At 37.1% G+C, this 24,905-nt stretch overlaps 8 protein-coding genes across 8 annotated transcripts; 5 read left to right on the top strand and 3 right to left on the bottom strand.

Annotated features, from left to right (window-relative positions):
• Positions 1 to 2,341: 2,341 nt before the first annotated feature.
• Positions 2,342 to 4,856, top strand: LOC109582892 (uncharacterized). The gene is made up of 9 exons (XM_019997950.1): positions 2,342 to 2,369; positions 2,868 to 2,915; positions 2,962 to 3,012; positions 3,083 to 3,148; positions 3,202 to 3,857; positions 3,901 to 3,942; positions 4,037 to 4,105; positions 4,479 to 4,647; positions 4,697 to 4,856. The coding sequence occupies exons 5-9, from the start codon at positions 3,267 to 3,269 to the stop codon at positions 4,798 to 4,800; spliced, it is 975 nt and encodes a 324-aa protein (XP_019853509.1). The 5' UTR covers positions 2,342 to 2,369; positions 2,868 to 2,915; positions 2,962 to 3,012; positions 3,083 to 3,148; positions 3,202 to 3,266; the 3' UTR covers positions 4,801 to 4,856.
• Positions 4,813 to 6,929, top strand: LOC109582891 (tripartite motif-containing protein 46-like). The gene is made up of 2 exons (XM_019997949.1): positions 4,813 to 4,897; positions 4,946 to 6,929. Exons 1-2 carry the CDS (start codon positions 4,837 to 4,839, stop codon positions 6,640 to 6,642), a joined length of 1,758 nt encoding a protein of 585 aa, XP_019853508.1. The 5' UTR covers positions 4,813 to 4,836; the 3' UTR covers positions 6,643 to 6,929.
• Positions 6,930 to 9,657: 2,728 nt separating this feature from the next.
• Positions 9,658 to 11,442, top strand: LOC105313182 (E3 ubiquitin-protein ligase TRIM9-like). The gene has a single exon (XM_011406387.1). The coding sequence runs from the start codon at positions 9,658 to 9,660 to the stop codon at positions 11,440 to 11,442; it is 1,785 nt and encodes a 594-aa protein (XP_011404689.1).
• Positions 11,443 to 11,872: 430 nt separating this feature from the next.
• On the top strand, positions 11,873 to 13,210 carry LOC105313181 (E3 ubiquitin-protein ligase Trim36-like). Its single transcript, XM_011406386.1, has one exon. It carries the CDS (start codon positions 11,873 to 11,875, stop codon positions 13,208 to 13,210), a length of 1,338 nt encoding a protein of 445 aa, XP_011404688.1.
• Positions 13,211 to 13,362: 152 nt separating this feature from the next.
• LOC100631406 (translation initiation factor eIF-2B subunit delta-like) lies at positions 13,363 to 17,602 on the bottom strand. Its single transcript, XM_019997951.1, has 11 exons — positions 17,391 to 17,602; positions 17,123 to 17,335; positions 16,944 to 17,035; positions 16,025 to 16,133; positions 15,900 to 15,976; positions 15,557 to 15,659; positions 15,125 to 15,252; positions 14,993 to 15,084; positions 14,250 to 14,335; positions 13,942 to 14,122; positions 13,363 to 13,682 (listed from the first exon to the last, which is right to left on the bottom strand). Exons 1-11 carry the CDS (start codon positions 17,556 to 17,558, stop codon positions 13,477 to 13,479), a joined length of 1,455 nt encoding a protein of 484 aa, XP_019853510.1. The 5' UTR covers positions 17,559 to 17,602; the 3' UTR covers positions 13,363 to 13,476.
• Positions 17,603 to 17,677: 75 nt separating this feature from the next.
• On the top strand, positions 17,678 to 20,327 carry LOC100642062 (sialin-like). Its single transcript, XM_011406384.2, has 10 exons — positions 17,678 to 17,935; positions 17,999 to 18,026; positions 18,105 to 18,304; positions 18,497 to 18,584; positions 18,658 to 18,753; positions 18,805 to 18,941; positions 19,178 to 19,324; positions 19,382 to 19,523; positions 19,577 to 19,815; positions 19,997 to 20,327. Exons 1-10 carry the CDS (start codon positions 17,684 to 17,686, stop codon positions 20,243 to 20,245), a joined length of 1,578 nt encoding a protein of 525 aa, XP_011404686.1. The 5' UTR covers positions 17,678 to 17,683; the 3' UTR covers positions 20,246 to 20,327.
• A 51-nt stretch (positions 20,328 to 20,378) lies between these two features.
• Positions 20,379 to 23,089, bottom strand: LOC100641935 (sialin-like). The gene is made up of 10 exons (XM_019997944.1): positions 22,839 to 23,089; positions 22,763 to 22,790; positions 22,481 to 22,680; positions 22,306 to 22,393; positions 22,157 to 22,252; positions 21,967 to 22,106; positions 21,691 to 21,837; positions 21,453 to 21,594; positions 21,005 to 21,243; positions 20,379 to 20,698 (listed from the first exon to the last, which is right to left on the bottom strand). Exons 1-10 carry the CDS (start codon positions 23,058 to 23,060, stop codon positions 20,513 to 20,515), a joined length of 1,488 nt encoding a protein of 495 aa, XP_019853503.1. The 5' UTR covers positions 23,061 to 23,089; the 3' UTR covers positions 20,379 to 20,512.
• A 73-nt stretch (positions 23,090 to 23,162) lies between these two features.
• Positions 23,163 to 24,855, bottom strand: LOC100640120 (phosducin-like protein 3). Its single transcript, XM_003387400.2, has 5 exons — positions 24,720 to 24,855; positions 24,542 to 24,678; positions 24,306 to 24,449; positions 23,444 to 23,652; positions 23,163 to 23,369 (listed from the first exon to the last, which is right to left on the bottom strand). The coding sequence occupies exons 1-5, from the start codon at positions 24,819 to 24,821 to the stop codon at positions 23,221 to 23,223; spliced, it is 741 nt and encodes a 246-aa protein (XP_003387448.1). The 5' UTR covers positions 24,822 to 24,855; the 3' UTR covers positions 23,163 to 23,220.
• Between the last annotated feature and the right edge of the window lie 50 nt (positions 24,856 to 24,905).

Raw genomic sequence — 24,905 nt, 5'->3', positions numbered from 1 at the left:
TCTGCCCAAATCCTGAGACGCTAGGAGGTAGCAATGGGGCTGGAGATTGGAAAAATTTTACACGGCACAACTGGAACTGTGATTTTCACCCTAATCATCCTGTCGATCGTTACTGCTATAAACATAAGCAGGTGATATGCTGTGAATGTGCAGCTCTTGGTGATGATGATGATGGCGAAGATGATGAAAATCATGAAATAGGCCATCGCTCCTGTAAAAAAATTCATCTTACCACAAAATGTATAGACAAAGAAACAGCAGCCATTGTTGGAGTAATCAATGATGTGCATGGGGTACATAACAAGATTAAAACGGCGATAATTAAAATTGAGAACATGAAAGAATCTGTCACCGACAATAAAGATGCTGCAATAACAGCAATCAATGAGCATTGTGATAAACTCATTGCAGATCTAGAGGAACAGAGGGAGCGTCTTATTAATCAAACCAAAGAAATACACAATAAAAAAATGGCTAACCTCAAGGAGCATCAGGATGCCCTTAAGCGTATCTCGGATACACTTCAAAAGAGCATTGATTTCATTGGAGGGTCTGTGAACATGGCAATACCAACAGAGTTCATGTTCCTTAAGGAGAGCTTTCATGAGCGCTTGAATTACCTCAAGGAACGCTACAAGGATTCTGATATGCTGCCTTCGGATGTAAATGAAAATATACACCTCAAGTTGAATGATGATTTTAGTGTGGACGGTGCTCTTGGGCAGGTCGTTGGAACGCCATTTATTGAAAACTACACTCTCGAGTCTTTCCCAAATCCAGTCCGTTCTCGAAGAGCTTACTCATTTAAGATTCAGAGTCGTGATATATGCAGGACAGAAGTTGCTGGTAATGTGCCAATGCTTGAGGCAACTATCTGTTCTGTTGAAAGCCTGAATCCAATCCAATGCTTTGTCAAACTCAATGACGAGGAAGGGGTTTATATGGTTTATTTTTATCCGTTAAGAGCTGGTAGACATAAAGTTAATGTGTATCGTCCTCAAACTCGCCCTCTTGATGATCTTTTTGTTAAAGGATGCCCATTTTATATTGATGTAAGGCGCTGACTGTGATTTTACTGTATAGACTTACATTTAAGTACTCTGTGTATTTTGTACTTTCTGCCCCGATAGTATCTATACCACACTGTTGGTATGTGTATATTTATGCTGTTAAAGTAATTTTAGATGTTTACTCTCTGTGAGAGGATGTTGACTGTAAAATTTTATTTACATTATAGTCTACTTTTGTTAGTTTTATTTATCTTGTTATATTTGCGTGAAAGTTACTAGATCCTCTTTTAAATGTAATTCTTTTGTATAGTTATTGTGAGTTAAAATAAATATTATGAAGAATTATGTGTGTACAGGGAATACTGCTGTAAGGCCATTCACACTGCAATACGACTGGAAGTGCCTGTAAATGTATGTGTAGCAAATTAGAAAAATGCAAAAAAAAGTAATGGAAACCATATCAGAACTAAAATTTTAGTTCAACAATAAACAATAGCTATGAATAATTATTATGTGTCGATTAATGAAAGATTATAATAATTGGGGCGAGCCCCATGTCGAATGATGACTCTGAAGTGAGTCAACCACCCTATTTTCAAAATACTGGATCCGCCCCTGCTTGGGGAAACTCTCTTACTGGAACTATGGCCTCCAATCATACTTGTTTAGGTAGTCATATAGTAGACTAGATTAGATGATCTCAGTGGCATTTTGATTTTCACTGATAGATATCAGAGACTTGATTGATGTCTTTGACTTATTGAAGAGATGTAGCTTTCAAGGAACAAAGTGGCAGGAGTTGGGACTGAGACTAGGTTTAGTAAAAGATACACTGGAAGCCATTGAAACAAAGTATCGTGGTGATGTGAATCAATGTTTGACAGAGTGCCTCTCCCATTGGCTACGTAGAGCTGATAGTGTTGACAATAGAGGAGGAGCCAACTTGGACTCACTGTCAACTGCTCTACGATCAATGAATGAAACTGCTGTAGCTGAGAAATTGAGTGAGTCAACCATGAGGTCAACCATAAGTGTATATAACTATAATCATTGTATTTTCTATCATAGAACAACAGGTTCTTGTTAATATTTTTAATAATCGTTATACTGTTCTGTCTCAGTCTCTTTGTGATTCTGTTGCTATTGCTTGGTTACTTTATACTGAACGTATGTTAACACAAGAAGCAGTTAGTAGAGTGGTGTCAGCTAGTCCCTCTATTCCTAATCAACGTGAGGCTCTATTAACTGCTGTCAAAGAAGCTGTTCAAACTGATCCCAACAGTTTACATACATTTGCTAATGTATTGTGTACAATCAGTACTAATGTATCACTGGGACAAACTATACTGGATGATATTAGTGAGTATGATAACATAATCACTGCAGCATCTTTTATTTTGTTGTCAAGGCAATTTTGATTAATTCATTGTTCATAGTTTCCCATTACACTGATGCATGTGGGTGGCCAGTATTGTCAAGAGTAGATAATAATTATAGAGGAAAGTGTCCTACCAGCTATATGGTCTGCTTCATCACCGTGTAGAAATGGAAAGTCAAATTCTGGCTATTCCGTATTTTATCTGAGTAGTTATTTTGAGTAGTTATTTTGAGTAGTTATTGCTATTTATTTTCAAATAACTACTAAAAAAATACAGAAATAAACAGAATGTGACTACGCAGTGATGAAGCAGGGGGCATAGAGTGCACAATAGGAGACTCTTGCTATTGTTAGTATAAATTATGTGTATAGTCAATAAATATATCCAATTATGAGGTCATGTGTTGTGGGAAATAGGAGTCTATAAATGTAGTGTCCTAATTATACTATTCTTTGTATTCTTATTATTATGCTTTTAGGTAAGTATTTTCTTACTCCTGAAGTAGATCATGATGTACTTTCACAAGGTAATAATAATCATTTAATTGATAATACATTCATTAATATCTATAGATAATACAAGTACTCCCAATGAAATCAAGATACCAACTGATACACAATCTGGTATTTATACATGTATATCATCAAAATTAATGGTTCATAGTTTTATACTTATTGTCCTTTTCTTTTGTAGGTAGTACTGCTGACACTGAAGTTACTAATTCATCTTCACAACTATTATCATCCGAGTCTTCTCAAGGTATTACTGATTTTATTTAATACTATTATTATAATTATTATTAAAACTTATAGTTGAAGTGCCTGTTCCTAAACATTTACTGGAGAATTTTAAACTAATAAGAGGGTCCTATGCAAAAATGTTTTATAATGTTTGCAAAATTTTAAGGAGGAAATTGGACGTGGATGACATCAAAGAGTTCCTGTCTTATTATAGCACTTCCCTCAGTAGAAAAATTGAGAATTGTACAGATATTTCTAGCATCATTCGTCATTTTAAAGACGAGTGTTCTCTGACTGACATTGCACTTCTTCATAGTGTAGTTGAAAAAATGGAGATCACTGAAGCAAAGGAACACATTGAGACATATAGAACTGAGTTAAAGGAATTCTACAAATCAATATCAGTTAGTCTTTGTCTGGAGAAAAGATTTGGCTCTGTTTCTCATCTTCAATGTGAAACAGTTACTTTTATTTTTGACTGGAAGCCTGAGGAACATGTGCTGCAGGATATCAAGGACATTTTATCAAAAGTGTCCGGTAAACTGCTGAAGATTCAGTTTATAGAGCCTCACAAATCAATATGTGTCACTTGCTCCTTTCCTTTTTCTGATGTTGGGTTTACTGTATTGAGGATGATAGAGAATATTCATATACTAATGGGACAAGGATTAAAGGAACTGACTATTGGTAACTTAACATTATGGAGGAGAAAAGATGTTAGAGAAGAGGTATAATAATTGAATATTGTTTTATGAATATTGTTTTGTATAGGAACTAAAAGAAAAGGTTCAAGGCTTACTACAAAGTACTGAGGTCAGTTAATATAATCATTCTTTTATTAGTTACATTATAGTGCCTGTACAATGTAACAAACTAACAACGTGTTTTGTATTAATTATATGTACAGGTTATTTCTTATATTATACTTGAAGAAGCCGAATATAAACTAAGAGATGCTATCAGTAGCAAAGAGAAGGTATGTCATACTACCAGACTGTACAATTCATTGTATAGTATGAAATTACCATTTCATGCTGTACTTTACATCTAATCATTCCTCTTTAAATATACCATAATTATAGTGGGTTTATTTCAAGGATGATAATTTTCACGAATGGCCTGTATCCGGAGGTTCACGAAATTAATTTTTGCAAATTGCCACTTTTCTGCCATCTTGTACTGTATTAAATTGATTTTCAAAAAAATTTAATTTCGCGAATCTTCAAAAATCCGCGAAATTTGTTACCCTCAAAATAAACCCGCTATACGGTAACTATAATTTTATGCATCATGTATATGTAATTGGATATATTCAGCAATTTTCTGATTTTTCTACCTTATCTAATTAGGAAGTAGTTGCATTGCAACAATTACTACAGGAAGAACCACTTTATGAAGAGTTGACTGTATTGAGGTCTCAGTTTAATGAGATACAAAAAGAAAATGAAGAATCATCAAACAAACTATCAAAAATGAAGAATGAGTATTTGAGATCACTTTCTAGTAATACTGATTCCGGTTAGAGTAGTTTTATTAATTATACTAATAATTATATAATTTATTAAAGCTGCTAGCAAAGTGAGAAGAGGAATGTCCTTTGAAATTGATGACTGCAAATGTCATCTTAAAGCAATGACAAGGCCAGACTATCAGCCATTAGTAGATGATTAAAAAATAATAGAGGAATTACAAGAAAGAATAAGATTAATGAATATGGAACTAATTACTAAAAGAGAACACACTAAGAAGATTATAAAAGATATTAAAGGTTTTATTGATGATGTGTGTCATCATTTGATTGTTGATATTTGAATAGATCATTTGAAAGATAAAGAGACTGTTTCTATTCTTGCTAGTAGTGGATTCGACATAGACAGCTTCACTCATGACCACTTGCACTGTCCCTCCTGTGGCAAGTACTATGATGATCCTAGGACACTACCTTGTCTGGACAGCTATTGTAGAGAATGTCTTGAAAAGGAGGCGAGGAAACAGAGAGAGGAAAAGGAGAGAGAGCGGGAGAGGGAAGCAAGAGAAAGGGAGGAAAGTGGGCAGACAGAGGAGGAGCCGCATGATTTGGATGAAAGTTACTTAGAAACTCTCCGTAACTCTTACAACCTCACTCCTGTTTCCACCAAAGGATCAACTAATGAATACTCTGAGCCTTTGAGCAACACCTTTGACTGTCCTCAAGGCTGTCAGTGTCCCACTGGAATAAGTTTTGATAGAGATGGTGACATTGATCCCATCCCACCTTCAAATAAATTCCTTGGCAACATGGTAAAGGACGTACAACTCAAGAATAAAGTACCAGCTGGTAAGGTTCTCTGTGGGGTTTGTGATGGAAACGTTGCAGTTGCTGTTTGTAACAATTATGAATGTGCTAACCTTCCACTCTGCTCTGATTGTTTAAGGTATCATAAGAAAACAACAAAAACAAAAAGGCATAATATAATATATCCTGAGACAATAGGAGCAAAGGGAAATAGCAATGGAAGCGGAGATGGAGGGGAAGGAAGCCTGCCACCATCATGGAAAGATTTTGAACGCCACAGCTGGTTATGTGATTTTCATCCTACTCATCCTGTCGATCGTTATTGCTATGAACATAAACAGGTGATATGCCTTGAATGTGCAGATCTTAGTGATGATAATAAAGGCCATCGTAACTGTCCAAGAGTGAAACTAATTAGAGATGTTGTAGATGAAGAAAGAACAGCTGTTGCTGAAGCACTTGGTGAAATTAAAGGTGTACAAGCAAGAATTATAAAAGCAATAAATGAAATTGAAATCATGAAAAAATCCCTTACCAGCAATAAAAACTGGACAATATCTACAATTAATGAACATTGTGAGGAACTCATTGCAGATGTAGAGAGTCAAAGAGAAAGTCTTATAAATCAAACGAAGCATTTACATGATAAAATAATGGCATATCTCGTGGAGCACCAGGATGTTCTTAAGCGTATCTCAGATATACTTCAAAGGAGCATTGATTTCATTGGAGGGTCTGTGAACATGGCAATACCAACAGAGTTCATGTTCCTTAGGGAGAGCTTTCATGAGCGTTTGAATTATCTCAAGGAACGCTACAAGAACTCTCACATGCTGCCTTCAGACGTAAATGATAGAATACACCTCAAGTTGAATGATGGTATTGGTGCGGACGGTGCTCTTGGGTATGTCTTTGGAGCACCATTTATTGAAAACTACACTGTGGAGTCTTTCCCAAATCCAGTCTATGCTCAAAAGTCTTATTCATTTAAGATTCAGAGTCGTGATATATGTGGGACAAAAGTTGCTGGTAATTTGCCAATGCTTGAGGCAACTATCTGTTCTGTTGAAAGCCTGGATCCGATCCAATGCTTTGTCAAACTCAATGATGAGGAAGGAGTTTATACGGTTTATTTTTATCCGTTGAGAGCTGGTAGACATAAAGTTAATGTGTATTGTCCTCAAACCCAACCTCTTTTTGTTAAAGGATGCCCATTTTATATTGATGTAAGGCGTTGACTCTGATTTTACTGCATAAACTTACATGTAAGTACTCAGTGTATTGTGTACCTTCTGTCCTAATAATATCTATACGCATATGTATATCTATGCTGTTACAAGTATTTAGATGTTTACTTTGTGTGAGAGGATGTTGACTGTAAAATTTTATTTACATTATACTTTTGTTAGTTTTATTTATCTTATTATATCTGCATGAAAGTTACTAGATTCTCTTTTAAATGTGTTTCTTTTGTAGTTATTGTGATTTCATGTTTATAAAATAAATATTATTAAGAATTTCATGTGTGCAGAGATCTACTGGGAATACTGCTGTAAGGCCATTCACACTGCAATACGACTGGAAGTGCCTGTAATGTATGTGTAGCAGATTAGAAAAATGCAAAAGAAAAATAATAGAAACCATATCAGAACTGAAAATTTTTAGTTTCAACAACAAACAATAGCTATGAATAATAATAATATTCAATTAATTAATGAACGATTATTGATCTTTTGTGAATTGTGTTGTGAACTTGTGACAGCCCATAAACTAGTCTATAAAGTACACAATGGAAGCAGATGAACAGCCTTTACGTCTCTCTCCTGCTCTTCTTCCTCCACCAGTAGATCTACTTGTAAACGATCAAGAGGAGGAAGATAACGAGGATATCCCAGCACATGCTCCTTCTTCTTTTGCTAGCGGTGGATTCGACACAGACAGCTTCACTCGTGATCACCTGCACTGTCCCTCCTGTGGCAACTTGAGTACTATGATGATTCTAGGACACTGCCTTGTCTCCACACCTACTGTAGAGAATGTCTTGAAAAGGAGGCAAGAGAACAGAAAGAGAAAAAGCAGCGGAGAGAAATGGAAAGGGAGGAAAAGCCGAGGAAAAGCAGAGGGAAAGGGAGGAAAATGGACAGGCAGGAGAAGAGTTCGAGGAACAGCCTCAGGATCCGGACGAAAGTTACTTGGAAACTCTCCGTAGCTGCAAAGTGATTCCTGCAGACTCCATCGACCCTTTGAGTAATATTGACAACTTTGACTGTCCTCAAGGTTGCCAGTGGCCTGAAGACACTGTAATAAAGTTTGATGTAGATGGTGGCATCAATCCCATGCCACCAGCAAATAAATTCCTTGACAAAATAGTAAAGGGTTTACGACTCAAGAATGAAGTACCAGCTGGTAAGGTTCTCTGTGGGGATTGCGATGGAGACGTTGCAGTTGCTATTTGTAACAATCTTGAATGTGCCAACCTTCCACTCTGCTCTGAATGTTTAAGGCATCATAAGAGAGCAACAAAAACAAAAAGGCATAATATAATATATCCCGAGACAATAGGAGCAAAAGGAAATAGCAATGGGAGTGGAGATGAAGGGGAAGGAAACCTGCCGCTATCATGGAAAGATTTTGAACGCCGCAACTGGTTATGTGATTTTCATCCTAATGATCCTGTTGATCGTTATTGTTATAAACATAAACAGGTGATATGCCTCAACTGCTCAATTCTTGGTGATGATAATAAAGGCCATCGAGGCTGTGGGAATGTGGAACTAACTGAAGATGTTTTAGATCAAGAAAAAACAACTGATGATGAAGCACTTGATGAAATTAAAGGTGTACAACCAAGAATTAAAAAAGCAATAAATGAAATCGAGGAGATGAAAAAATCCCTCACCAGCAATAGAAACTGGACAATATCTACAATTAATGAACATTGTGAGGAACTCATTGAGGATCTGAAGAGGCAAAGAGAAAGTCTTACAAATGAAACTGAACAAATACATGATAAAAAAATGGCCAATCTTGTGGAGCACCAGGATGCCCTTAAGCGTATCTTAGATACACTTCAAAGGAGCATTGATTTCATTGGAGGGTCTGTGAACATGGCAATACCAACAGAGTTCATGTTCCTTCAAGAGAGCTTTCATGAACGTTTGAATTACCTCAAGGACCGTTACAAGGATTCTGATATGCTGCCTTCAGATGTAAATGACAAGATACACCTCAAGTTAAATGATGATTTTAGTTTAAAGGGTGCTCTTGGGCAGGTTGTTGGAATGCCATTTATTGAAAGCTACACCATTGAGTCTTTCCCAAATCCAGTCCGTTCTCGAAGAGCTTACTCATTTAAGATTCAGAGTTGTGATATATGCAGGACAGAAGTTGCTGGTAATGTGCCAATGCTTGAGGCAACTATCTGTTCTGTTGAAAGCCTGGATCCGATCCAATGCTTTGTCAAACTCAATAACAAGGAAGGAGTTTACACTGTTTATTTTTATCCGTTTACAGCTGGCAGACATAAAATTAATGTGTATCGTCCTCAAACTCGCCCTCTTGATGATTTTTTGTTAAAGGATGCCCGTTTTATATTGATGTAAGGCGCTGACTGTGAATGTACTGCATAAACTTACATGTAAGTACTCAATGTATTATGTGTAACTTCTGTCCTGATAACATCTACAGTATACCACGCTGCATTTGGCATCTGATATCTATGCTATGATAAGTATTTAGATGTTTACTCTCTGAGAGAGTAGTCTAGATCTTGCGTAGCCAGACCCATCCCCTTTTTTGACAACCGTCCAAATTGTCAAAAAGGGGGATGGGTCTGGCCAGCTATGCAAGACTACTGAGAGAGGATGTTGACTGTAAAATTTTATTTACATTATACTTTTGTTAGTTTTCTTTATCTTGTTACTAGATCCTCTTTTCAATGTAATTCTTTTGTAGCTATCATGATTTCATGTTTATACATAAAAATTTTGTGTGTGCACTGTGCAGAGGTACTGGGGGATACTATTGTAAGGCCAATTCACACTGCAATACGACTGGAAGTGCCTGTAAATGTATGTGTAGCAAATTAAAAAAATGCAAAAGAAAAATAATGGAAACCATATCAGAACTAAGAATTTTTAGTTTCAACAATAAACAATAGCTATGAATAATAATTATGAATCTATTAATTAATTAATGAACGATTATTGATCTTTTGTGAATTGTGTTGTGACAGCCCATAAATAAAGTACACAATGGCAGCAGATGAGCAGCCTTTACGTCTCTCTCCTGCTCTTCTTCCTCCACCAGTAGATCTACTTGTAAACGACCAAGAGGAGGAGGAAGTAGAGAATGAGGATATCCCAGCACCTGCCGCTCCTTCTCCTTTTGCTAGTGGTGGATTCGACATAGACAGCTTCACTCGTGATCACTTGCACTGCCCCTCCTGTGGCAAGTACTATGATGATCCTAGGACACTACCTTGTCTGGACAGCTACTGTAGAGAATGTCTTGAAGAGAAGACAAGAGAGCAGATGGAGGAAGCGGAGAGAGAGCGTGAAAGGGAAGGAGAGGAAAACCGAGAGAGTGAAGACTCGGACAAAGAATACAACGAGGCTCTTAGAACATTTGATCTCAGCCCCTGCCCGTCCAGCACTACAGGTTCAACTATGTCTCAGCGCTCAGCTAGAAATGATGATTTTGATCCTGTCAGTAGATCTAACGACTTCCATTGTCCTCAAGGCTGTAGGCGTTATACTGGCATAAAGTTTGATCCTCAAGATGGTAGTATTAGTGGAATCCCACCATCAAACAAATCCCTCAAGAACATGGTACAAGGTGTTCAATTGCACGAAGGTTTGAAAGCCGGGGAAATTCTCTGTGGCGGATGCGATAAGGAAAAACCTGCAATTGCTGCCTGTAGTAATCCAAAGTGTGCCAATCTCCCTCTCTGTTCTGAGTGTGTGGGTAGTCATTTGACCACGTCAGAGCCAGAATCACATTTATTAATCTGTGTCAACAAAGGTGGTGAGGGAAACAACAAAAATGGTAAAAAGCGAAATTTGCGAAATGGCTGGCGTTGCGAGTTCCACCCCGACGAAGTTGTTGATCGATATTGCTATAAACATAAAGTGGTCATATGCAGGGATTGTCATTTGTGCCCTCAGCGAGAGTGTACCCCTGACTGCAATAACTTTACTCTACTGAGCCAAGATTGTATGAAGGATGAAGAGCCTGCCATTGCTGAATTGCTTGACAGAGTTAATTCTTTGCACGATAAAATAAAATATTCCATCAAGGATATTGACACGATGAAGAAAGAGCTGAGGAAGAATAAGAAATGGGCATACCGTGCAATTGATGAGCAGTACAAGAAGCTAGTTGACAGCCTAAGGCAGCAGAGAAGAGATCTCATCAATAAAACATACCACGTATACAAGAGGAAATGGGACAACCTCAAAGATCACCAGGATGCTCTTAAGCGTATCTCGGATACATTTCAAAGGAGCGTTGATTTCATTGGAGGGTCTGTGAACATGGCAATACCAACAGAGTTCATGTTCCTTAAGGAGAGCTTTCATGAGGGTTTAAATTACCTAATTGATCGTTACAAGAACTCTTACATGCTGCCTTCAGATGTGAACCAAAGGATACACCTCAAGTTAAATGATACTTTTAGCATAGACGGTGGTACTCTTGGGCAGGTTGTTGGAACGCCATTTATTGAAAACTATACCCTGGAGTCTTTCCCAAATCCAGTCCGTTCTCAAAGAGCTTACTCATTTAAGATTCAGAGTCGTGATATATGCAGGACAGAAGTTGCTGGTAATGTGCCAATGCTTAAGGCAACTATCTGTTCTATTGCAAGCCTAGAACCAGTTGAATGCTTTGTTCGACTCAATAACGAGGAAGGAGTTTATACAGTTTATTTCCACCCGTTTACAGCTGGTAGGCACATGATTAGTGTATTTCGTCACCAGGATCCTCTTGAGGGAATTCCTGTGAGGGGATGCCCTTTCTATATTGATGTTAAACCTTAAAATGCAAGTTTTTTTCCATGAAGTGTCTTGACTATAGTACTAATAATAACTGTTACAATAACTGTGTGCATGCATTATGCCATAGATATTATAGACTACGTAACCGTTATAGACTACGTAATGTAGTGTATAATATTTATGATTATGCTAACTGGGTATAGCTTAATTGTTTAGTAACTAATTTGTATTAGATCCAGGTATCCTAAACTTTATTTTTCTTTCGACTCTCTGTGAGAGTTTTTCTGTTGCAAAAATTATCATTTTGTATTCTTTTATGATAAGTAGCTCTCAGTAGTAGAATCTATTATTCTATTTTTTACAATTACTTTTTAAATAAATAATTATTATTGGTCTATGGTCTATCATCACGTGGTGGTCAGGCTTGAATTACTAAGGTGCTGCTTGCTTGATCTTTCACTTTCAGTATACAATGGCCACAAGAGAAGATTCAGAAACTGGACACCGTCTTGACCCTGCTCCTAGTGGCGGATTCGACATAGACAGCTTCGCTCGTGATCACTTGCACTGTCCCTCCTGTGGCAAGTACTATGATGATCCTAGGACACTACCTTGTCTGGACAGCTACTGCAGAGAATGTCTTGAAAAGGAGGCGAGGAAACAGAGAGAGGAAGATGAGATAGAGCGCGAGAGAGAAGCAAGAGAAAGGGAGGAAAGTGGGCAAACAGAGGAGGAGGATCCAAACCAGAATTTCTCATGCAGTCTCACTCCTTCCTCCACTGAAGGATCAACTAATGAATACTCTGAGCCTTTGAGCAACACCTTTGACTGTCCTCAAGGCTGTCAGTGTCCCACTGGAATAAGTTTTAATGGAGATGGTGGTGCCATTGATCCCATCCCACCTTCAAATAAATTCCTTGACAACATGGTAAAGGACGTACAACTCAAGAATGAATTACCAGCTGGTAAGATCCTCTGCAAGAGCTGTAATGATGGAGAAGTTGCAGTTGCTGTTTGTAACAATTATAAATGTGCCAACCTTCCACTCTGCTCTGATTGTTTAATACATCATTTGAAAAATTCCGAAATAAAAGAACATCGCATTGTAGACCCAAATCCTGAAGACAGAAGTAAAGGACAAAACCATTTTCCAACATGGAAAAATTTCATTCGACACAACTGGCCTTGCGATAATCACCTAGATCATCCTGTTGATCGTTATTGCTATGAGCATAAGCAAGTAATATGCCGTGAATGTGCTGGTGTATCTAGTGGTCATCGCGAGTGTGCAAAGATTGAGCTGGCCATGGATGTTATGGATAAAGAAATAGCAATTATGACAGAGCTCATTGATCAAGTTAATGACATACATAATAAAATTGAAAATGCAATGAAGGAGATTGAGACAACGATAGCATCCTTACCCCCCAAAAAAGATAAGGTGCTTCATGAAATTTCAGATTATTACGGCGGACTTATTGGCACTCTGGAGCAACAGAAAGAAGAAATGACCGCTCAGACATGCCAGATTTATGAAACAAAAATGGCTAACCTCAAAGAGCACCAGGATGCTCTTAAGCGTATCTCATATACACTTCAAAGGAGCATTGATTTCATTGGAGGGTCTGTGAACATGGCAATACCAACAGAGTTCATGTTCCTTAAGGAGAGCTTTCATGAGCGTTTGAATTACCTAATTGACCGTTACAAGGATTCTTACATGCTGCCTTCGGATCTTAATGACAGGCTACATGTCAAGTTTTTGGATGGTTTTAGACCTCTTGGGCATGTCGTTTTTTGCTTAGTTTAATTATTGAAGTGTAGTACGTACAAGAACATATCTTATAGGCAATTATTGCTGTTTATTTTCTAATTTTCTTATGTTCTATGACTATAGTACTAATAATAACTGCTGCAGTAATAATTTATGCATTATGCTAACTCCAAATATAAATTATAAACTTATTTTTTATGTTTCATAAATTAACTCAACTCTCTGTGAGAGTTTTCTGTTGCAAAATTATTATTTGTATTGTAGAATTATTATTTGCTCTGCGATTCGATAAAGTGTTATTACTAAGTAATATTCATTTGAGAGAGTCTGAGAATGACGGGCACAGAGGTACAGGGGAGGTTCCCCTCCTCCGTTATTACCATGGCAACCAGATCGGGAGAGGTGACGTCGTACGTGAGATTGAGAAGATTCAATGAAGGGAGGTCCTTCCAGTTGGACAAAAGGTTACCTTGACGACGATTAATAGGAACAAGATCATTGGGATCACCTAAAAATAATCATTAATCATACAATACAATGTTTTATAGTAGGTTGAACAAGATATACGTCCATGTGCACACACAGATAGCCTTACATTTAGTTGAAATTTGTAATTCCAACTTTCTACATGGCATAAGTGTATTAATAAAGTAACGAATGTATCAGAAAATCTACTAAAAAAAATCAACAGACTCTGCACATGATTTATCATTCCAGATAGCACAGCAGCTAACAAGAAAAGCAATAGTTTAATAAGAGAACCTTACCCAGTTCGTTACTGACAAAGGCATCAGCCTGTACTCTCTCAGAGAACTTGTACGTCTCACAGCAAACGAGTACAGGGACATTGTATGACTTGGCAACGAGAGAGATAGTGGCAGTACCAATCCTTGACATAACATAACCATTGGCCAGTAATGAATGGGCCCCTAGCAAGACCTTGGACACCTGCCAGTAATAGTAATAGTAACTAAGGATGAGTTTATTGTTTCAATCTTATTATTCTTTTGGCATTCCCCCCCTCTCTCTCTCTCTTTGCTCCTCTTTCATTCTTATATGTACAATGTGTCTCTACCTCTTTCATGATGTATGATACAGCATTAAAGAATATGTAAGAGCAAGGAATCCCTTCCTTTACTAACCTACGAAGAGTTTGTTGTCCTGTAGGAGGAAACAAGAGCACACAACAGTATCATTGCTATCATGACATGTCAATAAACCAATAACAATTTAACAAGAAAACAAGCCATTGAATAAGAGGTACATGTAACACCAGGTTTCCAACAGAATAGTGTTCAGCTTCTCATTAGTACAATGTTGCTCAAAAATCTGGCCAAACACCCTAGTACAGGGACTTACATTGTAGGTCAAATTTTGCCAAAAATCACTAGGAGAGAATTCTTCATTTTTATAATTTTTTTCTGATACATATAGATGTTCTTATGTTGTCTAGAAAGTTTGAGTTGGTTCTGATCAAATTTGGATTTTTTACAAATTTTAAAAGTTGCTCCAAAATCGGGCCAAAGACCCTGTACTATAGTACAGGGACTTTGGCCAAATTTCGCCAAAAATCACTAGGAGAGAATTCTTCATTTTTATAATTTTTTCTGATACATATACATGTTCTTATATTGTATAGAAAGTTTGAGCTCATTCTGATTGAAATTGAATTTTATACGAATTTCCAAAATAGCTCCACAAGCTATATGCTATATTACAAGGCTAGTTAGCTCACAAGTCACAAAGCATGTCTTTTTATGCTTTTAGGAAACTCTGGGAACACTGCGTCTTTAAATTTTAGTTTGTTTTTACTTTTACCTTCTAGCTTAGGTCTTGAGTCCACCACAATGACTCTGAACTTCAATCCTTTATTGTGAGCATCAATGAGGGACTTTACAACTATAGAAGAACTGAGAGTGGGCGTGTCAGTGCCACGCCCCTTAAACTCACTGTGCATAGACAAGAATGACGTCGTGGTCTTTGATTATCTTACAACAAGAGGCGGAGATTACTTCGTCGGCTAGCGACACACGATGCTGTAAATATTCATCAATATCTTTACACAACTCTTGCTTTGCCTATAATGTGAAAAAATTCCTATTTATAACACTGTATACTGGTTTATTTTCACAGTGAAATATTTCACAAATTTTTGCATTTTTTGCTTCGTCGTAAAAATTTTCCACTGCAAAACTCTTCATCTCCATTGCCACATGGTGCAGTCTGCAAGCTATTCGCGAAAATTAATTACACAAAATCTTAGAAATGCAAGATTCGTGAAAAAATTTCTACCACGAAAATAAGCCAGCATATGGTACTCATAATTAAAATTTATAAATACTAATAATTAATTCAATACTTATGTCATTCTAATTAATGCACCTCATTCTCTGGTGTGTTTGGTTGTATTTTAGTGATTTTGAGTTTGAGCCATTTTATGGCATTACCCATACTGACTGACAGAGGACGACTTGATATAAGAAAACTAGAGAAGAAGTACATAATATAGTGATACAGTATAACACAAAATTTTCAAGGGCAGTACATTTAGCAAATTTGCCTAAAAATCTATTTCGTGGAAGTAATTTTTGCAAATCTTCCAAAAAATTGTGAAATCCACAAAATTTATAGCCCTCAAAAATTTTGCGCTATACGGTATACATAAATAAATGTACTACATGTGCATAGTATATATGTACATTGACTTTCGGATTCTCATTCTAACCTGATGTACGGTTTCAGTGTAACCTCGAGATCTCTTGAAAGTATTTTCTGTGGTGGCGTCGTGTACTCTTTTATGACCTATGATTGTCTCTTTGTAATTATGGGATGCTGGGTTGGTATTCTAACCTTTTTGAATGCTCCCAGCATTGCAATACAGCGTGCATTAGAACCACAAATGATACCCTGAGAATATAGCACAGCTAGTCTTACTACTGAAGGCGGAATGAGATTAGGACTGAGTGTGTGTGTGAGTAAAAAAAGAAAAGAAAAAGGTAGTACTTAAAAATTAATTTTGGCTTTTTATCAAGTGAAATCAATTTCACTATTACGTATTACCCCTTGCCTGGATTTGAAGCAGGGTTTCCCAGAAAGTATAATGCTAAATGAACTAAAAAGCATGCTTTATACATATAAAGCAAATTTTAAAATTTGTAAAAAAATTCAAACTTGATCGGAATCAGCTCAAACTTTCTATGTAACATAAGACCATGTATATGTATCAGGAAAAATGATTAAAATGGAGAGTTTGCATCTACCTATTTTTAGTGAAATTTGGCCGAAATCCCTGTACTATAGTACAGGGACTTTTGCCTGATTTTAGAGCAACTTTAAAAATTCGTAAAAAATCCAAACTTGATCAGAATCAGCTCAAACTTTCTATGTAATATAAGCCATGTATATGTATCAGGAAAAATTATAAAAGTGGAGAATTTGCATCTACCCATTTTTAGTAAAATTTGGCTGAAATCCCTATACTATAGTACAGGGACTTTTGCCTGATTTTAGAGCAACTTTAAAAATTCGTAAAAAATCCAAACTTGATCGGAATCAGCTCAAACTTTCTACACAACATAAGTGCATGCATATGTATTAGAAAAAATATAAAAAGAAAGAATTCTCTCTTTGCCATTTTTGATAAAATTTGACAAAAGACCATCATGTACTATGGCCCTTTGGTCTGATTTTAGAACAATTCAAGATCCTTTGGGAAACCCTGATCAAAAACTGTATTAAAAATAAAGAAAAGGTCAAAATAAATAGGTACCTCAGTGATGTAGTGAAATCACTTCTCCTCTCGTACTGATGAAGATGAGAGAACAATGGAACCTGTCTGCCATCTTCTGAATGTGATATACTCTGGAAGAGAGAAAGGAAGAGAGTGAGAGAAGCAAGACCGATTGAGTAAAAAGAGTTAATTCAGTTCAATTGGGGAAATTCCCTTACTTTTTCTTTTAACAAGTGAACAGCTCTAGCCGTACTCTTAACCTGTTCAATATTATAACTGCCTCCAATGTCTTTCTTACTCTCGCTACAACTAACACCTCCACTTACTGTCTTACCAGTCAAACCCGTTTGACCGGTTTTACCGACGGGGCCAGTCTGACTTGTTTTTGAAGGAACACTGCCCACACTCCCAGTTTCTAATTTCTTCTGAGCCTGCATTTATTATAACAAAGAGTATGTATGTATATTTAATTAATAAACTGCTCACTCTTCTCTCAGCTTTTAACTTCTTCTTAGCTTCTTTTGCTTCTTTGGCCGACGCTCCAGACCCTTCAGCACTGCCTCCTCCATCCTTGCCTCCTTTCTGACGCTGTGGTTGAGTTTTTGGATCCTTCTTTGAGCCTTTGGACTTCTCCTCGCTCTCTTTGGAGCTCATTTTTAATTGTGGGCAGGTAGCACTTGCCCACTTTGCACACGTGAGAGCACGTGGCTGCGCATGCGCACAAGGAGTCCATTGTTTAAGCTGAGCCGCACAATTAATTAATTAGCCACACCTTTTAAATGGCTAAAAGTGAGAAAGAGGCTCTTTTAAAAGAAAGATGCATCAGTGCTTCACCGGAAAAGGAAGAGCTGAGCCACTGGGAGGCTGCCAAGATGCTATGGCATCAAGACTGCTGTCCCTGTCTGCCTGCTCGCTACATCCTCGCCGTAATGAGCTTCTTTGGTTTTGTAATAGTGTATGCTCTGAGAGTAAATCTCTCCATGGCTATAGTGGCAATGGTCGGTAATTCGTCCAATGAAACAGATCATGATGTAAGTAGCTGTGCTAATTATAATATGCAATCAATTTTAATGGATTTTGTGTTTGATATCTAGCATTTTAATTGGACTTCAACTCAGCAAGGTCAGCCTAAGTCCTATGAACCTTTCCTCTTATCTTTTCAAAGATATACCAAAGTTTTATGACTATTTCATTGTGCAGGTTGGATACTCTCGGCATTTTTCTATGGCTACATCATCACCCAGATACCAGGCGGGTTTCTTGCTGGTGTGATTGGAGGAAAGCTTGTTCTGGGACTTGGTATAGTGATTACTGCTGCCCTCTCTCTCCTGACTCCACTGGCTGCTAGGATACACTTTGGAGCGCTCATTGCCCTTAGAGTATTAGAAGGATTCTTTGAGGTGAAAACTGAGAGAGAAAGCAAGAGATAGAGCATTTGCTAATGACTCATACACCATATAACAATAGTGTAGGATGAGGTTTAGAACCTAGGAATATCTTTCCACCTAAAGAAACCTTATAATATACTTGTAGTAGTAGCCTTGGCCAAAAGAATAATATTTCACTATCATTATGTTTATATAACATTTTAGGGCGTAACGTTTCCAGCAATGCATGCAATGTGGGGCAAGTGGGCACCTCCTGCTGAAAGGAGCATACTAACCACAATTACTTATGCAGGTATGTTCTATGAAAATAGATTTTGTGATCCTTTGACGATTTGTTGCAAAATTTTTGTTTGGGTTTCCTACAGGTCCGTTTTTTGGTAATGTCATCTCTTTCCCACTGTCTGCAGTTCTCTGTGTGTACGGGTTCGCTGGAGGCTGGCCTTCAGTCTTTTATACATTTGGTAGAGCATAAAATAAAATGGCTTTGAAAATCAATTTTTTTTTATTCATAGGTATTTTAGGTATTATTTGGTATATTTTCTGGTTGTTGCTTATTTTCGATACTCCTGCTAAACACCCTCGCATTTCAGAGCGGGAAAAAGAATACATTGAGGGCGGGATTGCTGATGTTAATGTAGGATCAGAAAAGGTACTGCCAAATAATTTATCAATACCTTCTTTTCTCTCTCTCTTCCCTTTATTACCATTGTCCCTATAAAAACAATGCATCAAAAATAATAATAATAAATAATAATATAAAAGATTAATATCTCTAATAATGCTAATGTAGGATTAGAAAAGGTAATAATAAGTAACATATAATTAATAATAAGTAACAGTCGAAAAGATTAGTCTCTCTACTTTAGCCTTTTTGTTCAATGATAGGTCCCTGTTCCTTGGCTGCAGATATTAACATCTCCGGCAGTGTGGGCTATAATAGTGGCCCATGTAAGCGTCAATTGGGGCAACTACATTATGCTAACATGCATACCATCTTACTTTCATGATGCTCTGGGACTATCATTTGGACAAGTAAAGAGAGGACAAAATGATGTATCAAGATTATTATTACTAAAATTAATTTTTTAGAATCTTATCGAAAATGGGATATTTTCTGGCATCCCATATGTCGGGTTTGTTGTATCGACTATAATTGCTGGGCAAGTTGCAGACTTTCTGAGAAAGAAATGGATCTCAACAAAAAACGTTCGAAAAGGCATAACACTTATTGGTACAATTCACTATTGGGAGAAACCTACTCTATTGTTCTTTCTGTCTGTGTAGCATTTGTCTTTGGTGCGGCTGGCCTTCTAGTTACCGGATATTTTGGTAAAAAGAAACTAGACTCTGTTATATTCCTCACCATATCTGTGACCGGAGTGGGTCTGGCAAACGCAGGATTCAATATCAATCATATTGACATTGCTCCAAGGTTTGCTGGTGTTTTGATGGGGATCACTAACTGTGCAGCCACCATCCCTGGCATTGTGGCCCCTACTGTTGCTAAATACATTGCACAGAAGGTTAGTTAGTAAATTAGGGTGGTATAATTTATTTACATCAAAAATTAATGACCCTATTATATAGAGCTATGTTTGGGGGTGAATCCTACTTAGTAACGCTACCGCGTTACTAATATCCATGCATTTGTGTCATATTTTTGCTACTATAATACTTACATTTATTTGCATTTTACATTAAAAGCCACCTGAAGGTTCTGATGAGAGACACATTTATCAAGCCGAATGGAGGGAAGTTTTTATCATAGCAGCTGAAGTGTATCTCTTTGGTGCTGCAGTCTACTTGATATTGGCTGAAGGCACAAAGCAATGGTGGGCAGATGGAGTGAAAAGAGCTCAGAAAGAGACAAAGGATGGACTGATTGTTAGTCAGGAACAAAAGACAACTATCCAGGAAAAGAATGGCTCATTACTTGGAAGCGGTTCAAGATAGCTAAGCCATGACTATTATTATTTTTATAGTTTTATAATAATGCTTTTAAGGCACCTGCTGTCTCTTTATTATTATTATTATTATTATTATTATTATTATTATTATTATTATTATTATTTCTATTATAACTGAATTCTTTTGATGACAGTGACATGTTGCTGTAATATGAAATAATTTAAGAAAAATGCAATAGAAAACAAATAATAAATATTAAGCTGTGAAACAAAAATAATAAAAGATATTCTTGAATATGTAATAAAATTCTTCCTACTGAGCGGTTGAGTCATGCAGTAACACTGGAGTCCTTCCTCTTATTCTTGGCCCGTTTGACCAGCTTTGCTTTCTGGCATCGCCAAGGATAGCAAAAATGGCAGCACCAAACAGAAAGACTTCAGCTGCAATGATGAAAACATTGCGCCATTCTTCAATGAGTACTTCAGTATCAGAATCATTCTATGAAATTAATAAAGCTTGAGATAAAGGTCAGTTTACATTACCATACAAATGAGGCTTGACCTTAAACATGCTACAACAATGCATTAAGCTATTCAATCATTAAATAAAGGTCTGCATTTGTAACCACATTGTGAGGTTTGGCTATAAAAATCAACAACGCACAAATTTGAACAATTGGCCAAATCTCTGACAGATATAAAAATAGCTCCATTTTGTTTTCAACAGCTTGTGTAAGCTATAGGCATAAAGATGCAAGCTGTAAACGAGTATCTAAAAAGGTGCAAATTTCCAGTCATAACGTACTGCATGAGCTATTAGTTTAGTTATTAATGGTCCAATGATTCCAGGTAGAGTCCCTGCAGTGTTGCACAGCCCCATAATGATCCCTGCATATCGGGGTGCCATCTCTAGCATTGCAACGGAGTGGCCTGCTAGCTGCATTCCTCCTACAGAGACTGTCAGTGTTAACAGGAGAAGTGCTAAGAGTTTCGTCGTACCAAAGTACGCACAGAGTACAATGAAGAGTGCTTGCAGTACGAGAGCTGAGGGGGAGAAAAATAACATGAAAGTGAAAGAATAAGTAACAACAACATTTAAAGAGAAGACACAAATGTAAATAATATATAACAGAAAGCTGTTTTTCATTACATTATATATATATATATATATTTGTGTATTCTCCTTAGATGCTGTTTTTTTTAAACTATAAAGCAAAAAAAGAAGTAGGGGCAATACATAGCTATACGCCTACATGAACAGCTGAAAAGTTTTCGTGTGTTAGTGACAGAAAGAAACCTATCCTTTATAAGATCTGCAGCTGCTCCGGCAACAAAAACAACAATAGTGTCAAAGAAGTAAGGGATAGCTGAGAACACTCCATTCATAACTAAATCCTAGACAATGAGAAGTATTATACGTAACAAAAAGCAGTAATTAACTATCAGTGTAAAGAAATGAACATTAGTTCAATTTAGTTGTATTATACGAACCTTTTTAATGTCAAATCCAACTGCCTGTTTGAAATATGTAGGCATTGTTGTCAAGAGAACATAAAACCCATAGTTACTACTGAATTGGACTACAATAGTACCCCATACTGCTGGCGATGTCAATATGTCAAACCATGGAGTAGGAACCTGAATATAAAAAAGGACGATACAATACGTGTGAAAACATAACAAAACTAATTACAACAATCTAATATTAACGTGAGAGTAACAGCAATTGTTACAAGGGAATCGAATTGGCAGCAATTCTATCTTTACTTTTACAATATTTTTGTTATCAATTTCAGTAATGGCATTTTCTATGTATCTTCTCTCAGCCGAAGTTATCCTCGGATGACTAGAGGGACTATCAAATGCTAGAAACAGCCAGAAAAAGAACCAGATGACACCCATAATACCTATATAAGGAACATAAAACTTACTACAACAGAGTGTGAGATGTGCATACCACATAAGTAGAAGGCTGAGGGCCATCCACCAGCGAATCCATATTTACAGAGAAGGGCAGTAAGAGGGAACGAGAGGATATTGCCTACGTATTGTCCTAGAAAGAAATGAGTTAGTGAAGGTTTTAAAAATGCGCCTTCTTTTTAGTACCTGCAAACACAAAAGTTATAAGTCGAGATCTTTCGGCAGGCGGAGCCCACTTCCCCCAGAGTGTGTGATTTGACGGAAAGGTAACACCCTGTAATCAAACAATATAGCTCATGTATTGGAACAACTCTCAAGTTCGGATTAAGATTGTGCATGCATAATAGTACAAATGAATGACCTCAAATATTCCTTCCAATATCCGTACAGCCACAAGGACCCATATGCCCAGACTAGCTGCTAGAGGCGTGAGGAGTGTGAATATTGCTGTAGCTAGAATGCCGACACCAAAAACATATTTTGCACTGAATCTCTGGGCCAGCCAGCCTCCTGGTATCTGTGTGATTATGTACCCAACGAAAAAGGCAGACAAGAGAAAACCTGGAAATTTATATTATTATCATTATGCATGATGTAATGAAGAAGTTTTAATAAGGCATTAGTTAGGGGAGGAACAGTCTACCTTGCTCCGTTGGAGTCCAGTTGTATGTCTATGATATCATAAAAAGATAAAAAGCATCGGTTTATAAGCAAATTACCCTGTGAGAATGCTTGCGGCCGTCTGTCCCATTCGCCATTACAATGATTGCCATAGAAAGGTTGACTCTCATCGCGTAGACATTTACAAATCCCAGGAAAGATAGGACGGCCAGTATGTACCTCTTTGGGACACAGGGGAGGCAGTGTCTCCGCCATAGCGAGCGTCGCTCGGAGTAAAACTGTGTGGAGAGCAAGAGCAAGTCTTTCTCATCTGCAGACATTTACGACACAACACACAGCAATCACAACTTGGCCTGCAGGGTGTGTGCTTGCGAGCGGAAATGCTTCGGGAGCACGTGACCACACGTGGGCCACTAATAATTATTATTGCCAAAATTAATTATTAATTATTAATAAGAGTGAAAAATAAAAAATTAACTGCTAGTCATCATCTTCATCAGAGTCATCAGGGTCTTTATAATTGCCCCTGACAGTCATTTTCATCACATCGGCAATCTCTCTCTTCTTCCAAGGATTCTCTTCAATATCAGTCTTCACTGCACCAATCTCTGATAACTTCCATTCTAACTCTATCAAGAAAAAAATAATAATTACATTATATTCACGTTACAATTATATCTATGTCTTCATCATTATGATCTACCTTCAAGGGAGATCTTCATTCCACCAAATTCAAATGGTCCAATCATCTGACCCTTGAGATCGTCCTCAAAATATACAAAAATTGTCGGGAGGTTTTTGTCAGGATAGTTGGGTATGCAGGTAGTGGACACGCTCTTGAGAAACTTTGTCGCCGGGAACCTGGCAGCTAAATTTACCATATGCTGATTGACTAGTGTGCATAAAGGAATACTGTACTGTATTATTAAGTGAAAATAACTTTTTTTAAATACTACAGGTATTTCGATGAAATTTGGCCACAGTCTTTGTACACAGGGTTTTTAGCCCAAATTTGCAGCAACTTTAAAATCTTGTAAAAAAACCAAATTTGATTGAAATCAGCTCAAAATTTCTACACAACTTAAGAACATGTATATGTATCAGAAAACATTATGAAAATAGAGAATTCTTACATATCCATTTTTGGTGAAATTTGGCCAAAGTCCCTGTACTATAGTACAGGGACTTTTGCCTGATTTTGGAGCAACTTTAAAAATTCGTAAAAAATCCAAATTTGATCAGAATCAGCTCAAACTTTCTACACGACATAAGAACATGTATATGTATCAGGAAAAATTATAAAAATGAAGAATTCTCTCTTAGTGATTTTTGGTGAAATTTAGCCAAAGTCCCTGTACTATAGTACAAGGACTTTCTCCTGATTTTGGAGCAACTTTAAAAATTCGTAAAAAATCCAAATTTGATCAGAATCAGCTCAAACTTTCTACACAACATAAGAACATGTATATGAATCAGAAAAACTACAAAAATGAACTTTTAGCCATTTTTGACAAAATGCCCTGTACTATATAGTATTGGGTGTTTGGTAACTTTACTAAGGATACCCAGGTTTGTACAAGTGAAGTACTACCCACACTCCATCCCCAGCCTTGTTGACCTGGTCCACATAGTCTACACCACTTATCTCTATAACTGACCCAAAAACAGCTCTCCGCTGTACAGCTGTCATTTCTGCCAATCTCTTTTGTCTAAACGAACAATTTTAACAGCAAAATAAATCAAAATTTCAAGAAGTAAAATTTTATACTCTTGTCTGCTATTTTATCATTATTAAACCGACCTGTACTCCAGGAGTATTCTCTCATCAGCATCATCTTCTAATTCCTCCAATTCATCGAGTGTCATGTCTTCTATTGGCTTTGAAGACACTCCTTCTCCTTCACTCACAACCCTCTGGTTAATTACATCGTCTACTATCTAACGAAGACTCAAAAACAGGGAGTTTTGCTTTCTCATACCTGTACCACGGCATCCTCTGTGATCCCTTTCTCTTTAGGAGGCAATATCCCTTTAGATCTGAGAATATCATTCCACTCAGTATCAGCATTGGGATTCTCCATGATTATTATTTTATTAGAACACACCCACAATGACGTCATGTGTTTAAAATTATTGCAACACCATTGCCTCAGCTTGAAAAGTTT

Source organism: Amphimedon queenslandica, unplaced genomic scaffold (genome assembly GCF_000090795.2).
Source record: "Amphimedon queenslandica unplaced genomic scaffold, v1.1 AMPQUscaffold_13347, whole genome shotgun sequence".
Lineage (NCBI taxonomy): Eukaryota > Metazoa > Porifera > Demospongiae > Haplosclerida > Niphatidae > Amphimedon > Amphimedon queenslandica.
Note: the sequence above shows the minus strand (reverse complement) of the source record. Positions and strands in the feature narration are given on the sequence as shown.

Excerpts from the sequence above, each read along its gene's own strand:
- LOC100642062 (XM_011406384.2), top strand. The coding sequence starts at position 17,684 with ATGGCTAAAAGTGAGAAAGAGGCTCTTTTAAAAGAAAGATGCATCAGT. Across the intron at positions 17,936-17,998 it reads CCAATGAAACAGATCATGAT|CATTTTAATTGGACTTCAAC; the intron begins GTAAGTAGCTGT and ends TTTGATATCTAG. Across the intron at positions 19,524-19,576 it reads AAAAGGCATAACACTTATTG|CATTTGTCTTTGGTGCGGCT; the intron begins GTACAATTCACT and ends CTGTCTGTGTAG.
- LOC105313181 (XM_011406386.1), top strand. The coding sequence starts at position 11,873 with ATGGCCACAAGAGAAGATTCAGAAACTGGACACCGTCTTGACCCTGCT.
- LOC100641935 (XM_019997944.1), bottom strand. The coding sequence starts at position 23,060 with ATGTCTGCAGATGAGAAAGACTTGCTCTTGCTCTCCACACAGTTTTAC. Across the intron at positions 22,791-22,838 it reads GCCGCAAGCATTCTCACAGG|ACATACAACTGGACTCCAAC; the intron begins GTAATTTGCTTA and ends ATGATATCATAG. Across the intron at positions 22,681-22,762 it reads CTGGACTCCAACGGAGCAAG|GTTTTCTCTTGTCTGCCTTT; the intron begins GTAGACTGTTCC and ends ATAAATTTCCAG.
- LOC109582891 (XM_019997949.1), top strand. The coding sequence starts at position 4,837 with ATGAATATGGAACTAATTACTAAAAGAGAACACACTAAGAAGATTATA. Across the intron at positions 4,898-4,945 it reads GATTATAAAAGATATTAAAG|ATCATTTGAAAGATAAAGAG; the intron begins GTTTTATTGATG and ends ATATTTGAATAG.
- LOC105313182 (XM_011406387.1), top strand. The coding sequence starts at position 9,658 with ATGGCAGCAGATGAGCAGCCTTTACGTCTCTCTCCTGCTCTTCTTCCT.
- LOC100631406 (XM_019997951.1), bottom strand. The coding sequence starts at position 17,558 with ATGAGCTCCAAAGAGAGCGAGGAGAAGTCCAAAGGCTCAAAGAAGGAT. Across the intron at positions 14,336-14,992 it reads CTCAAGACCTAAGCTAGAAG|GACAACAAACTCTTCGTAGG; the intron begins GTAAAAGTAAAA and ends TTCCTCCTACAG. Across the intron at positions 13,683-13,941 it reads CTTTGTCAGTAACGAACTGG|GTGATCCCAATGATCTTGTT; the intron begins GTAAGGTTCTCT and ends GATTATTTTTAG.
- LOC109582892 (XM_019997950.1), top strand. The coding sequence starts at position 3,267 with ATGTTTTATAATGTTTGCAAAATTTTAAGGAGGAAATTGGACGTGGAT. Across the intron at positions 3,943-4,036 it reads GCTTACTACAAAGTACTGAG|GTTATTTCTTATATTATACT; the intron begins GTCAGTTAATAT and ends TTATATGTACAG. Across the intron at positions 4,106-4,478 it reads CTATCAGTAGCAAAGAGAAG|GAAGTAGTTGCATTGCAACA; the intron begins GTATGTCATACT and ends TTATCTAATTAG.
- LOC100640120 (XM_003387400.2), bottom strand. The coding sequence starts at position 24,821 with ATGGAGAATCCCAATGCTGATACTGAGTGGAATGATATTCTCAGATCT. Across the intron at positions 24,450-24,541 it reads AGAATACTCCTGGAGTACAG|ACAAAAGAGATTGGCAGAAA; the intron begins GTCGGTTTAATA and ends TTGTTCGTTTAG. Across the intron at positions 23,653-24,305 it reads CTTCACTTGTACAAACCTGG|TATTCCTTTATGCACACTAG; the intron begins GTATCCTTAGTA and ends AATACAGTACAG.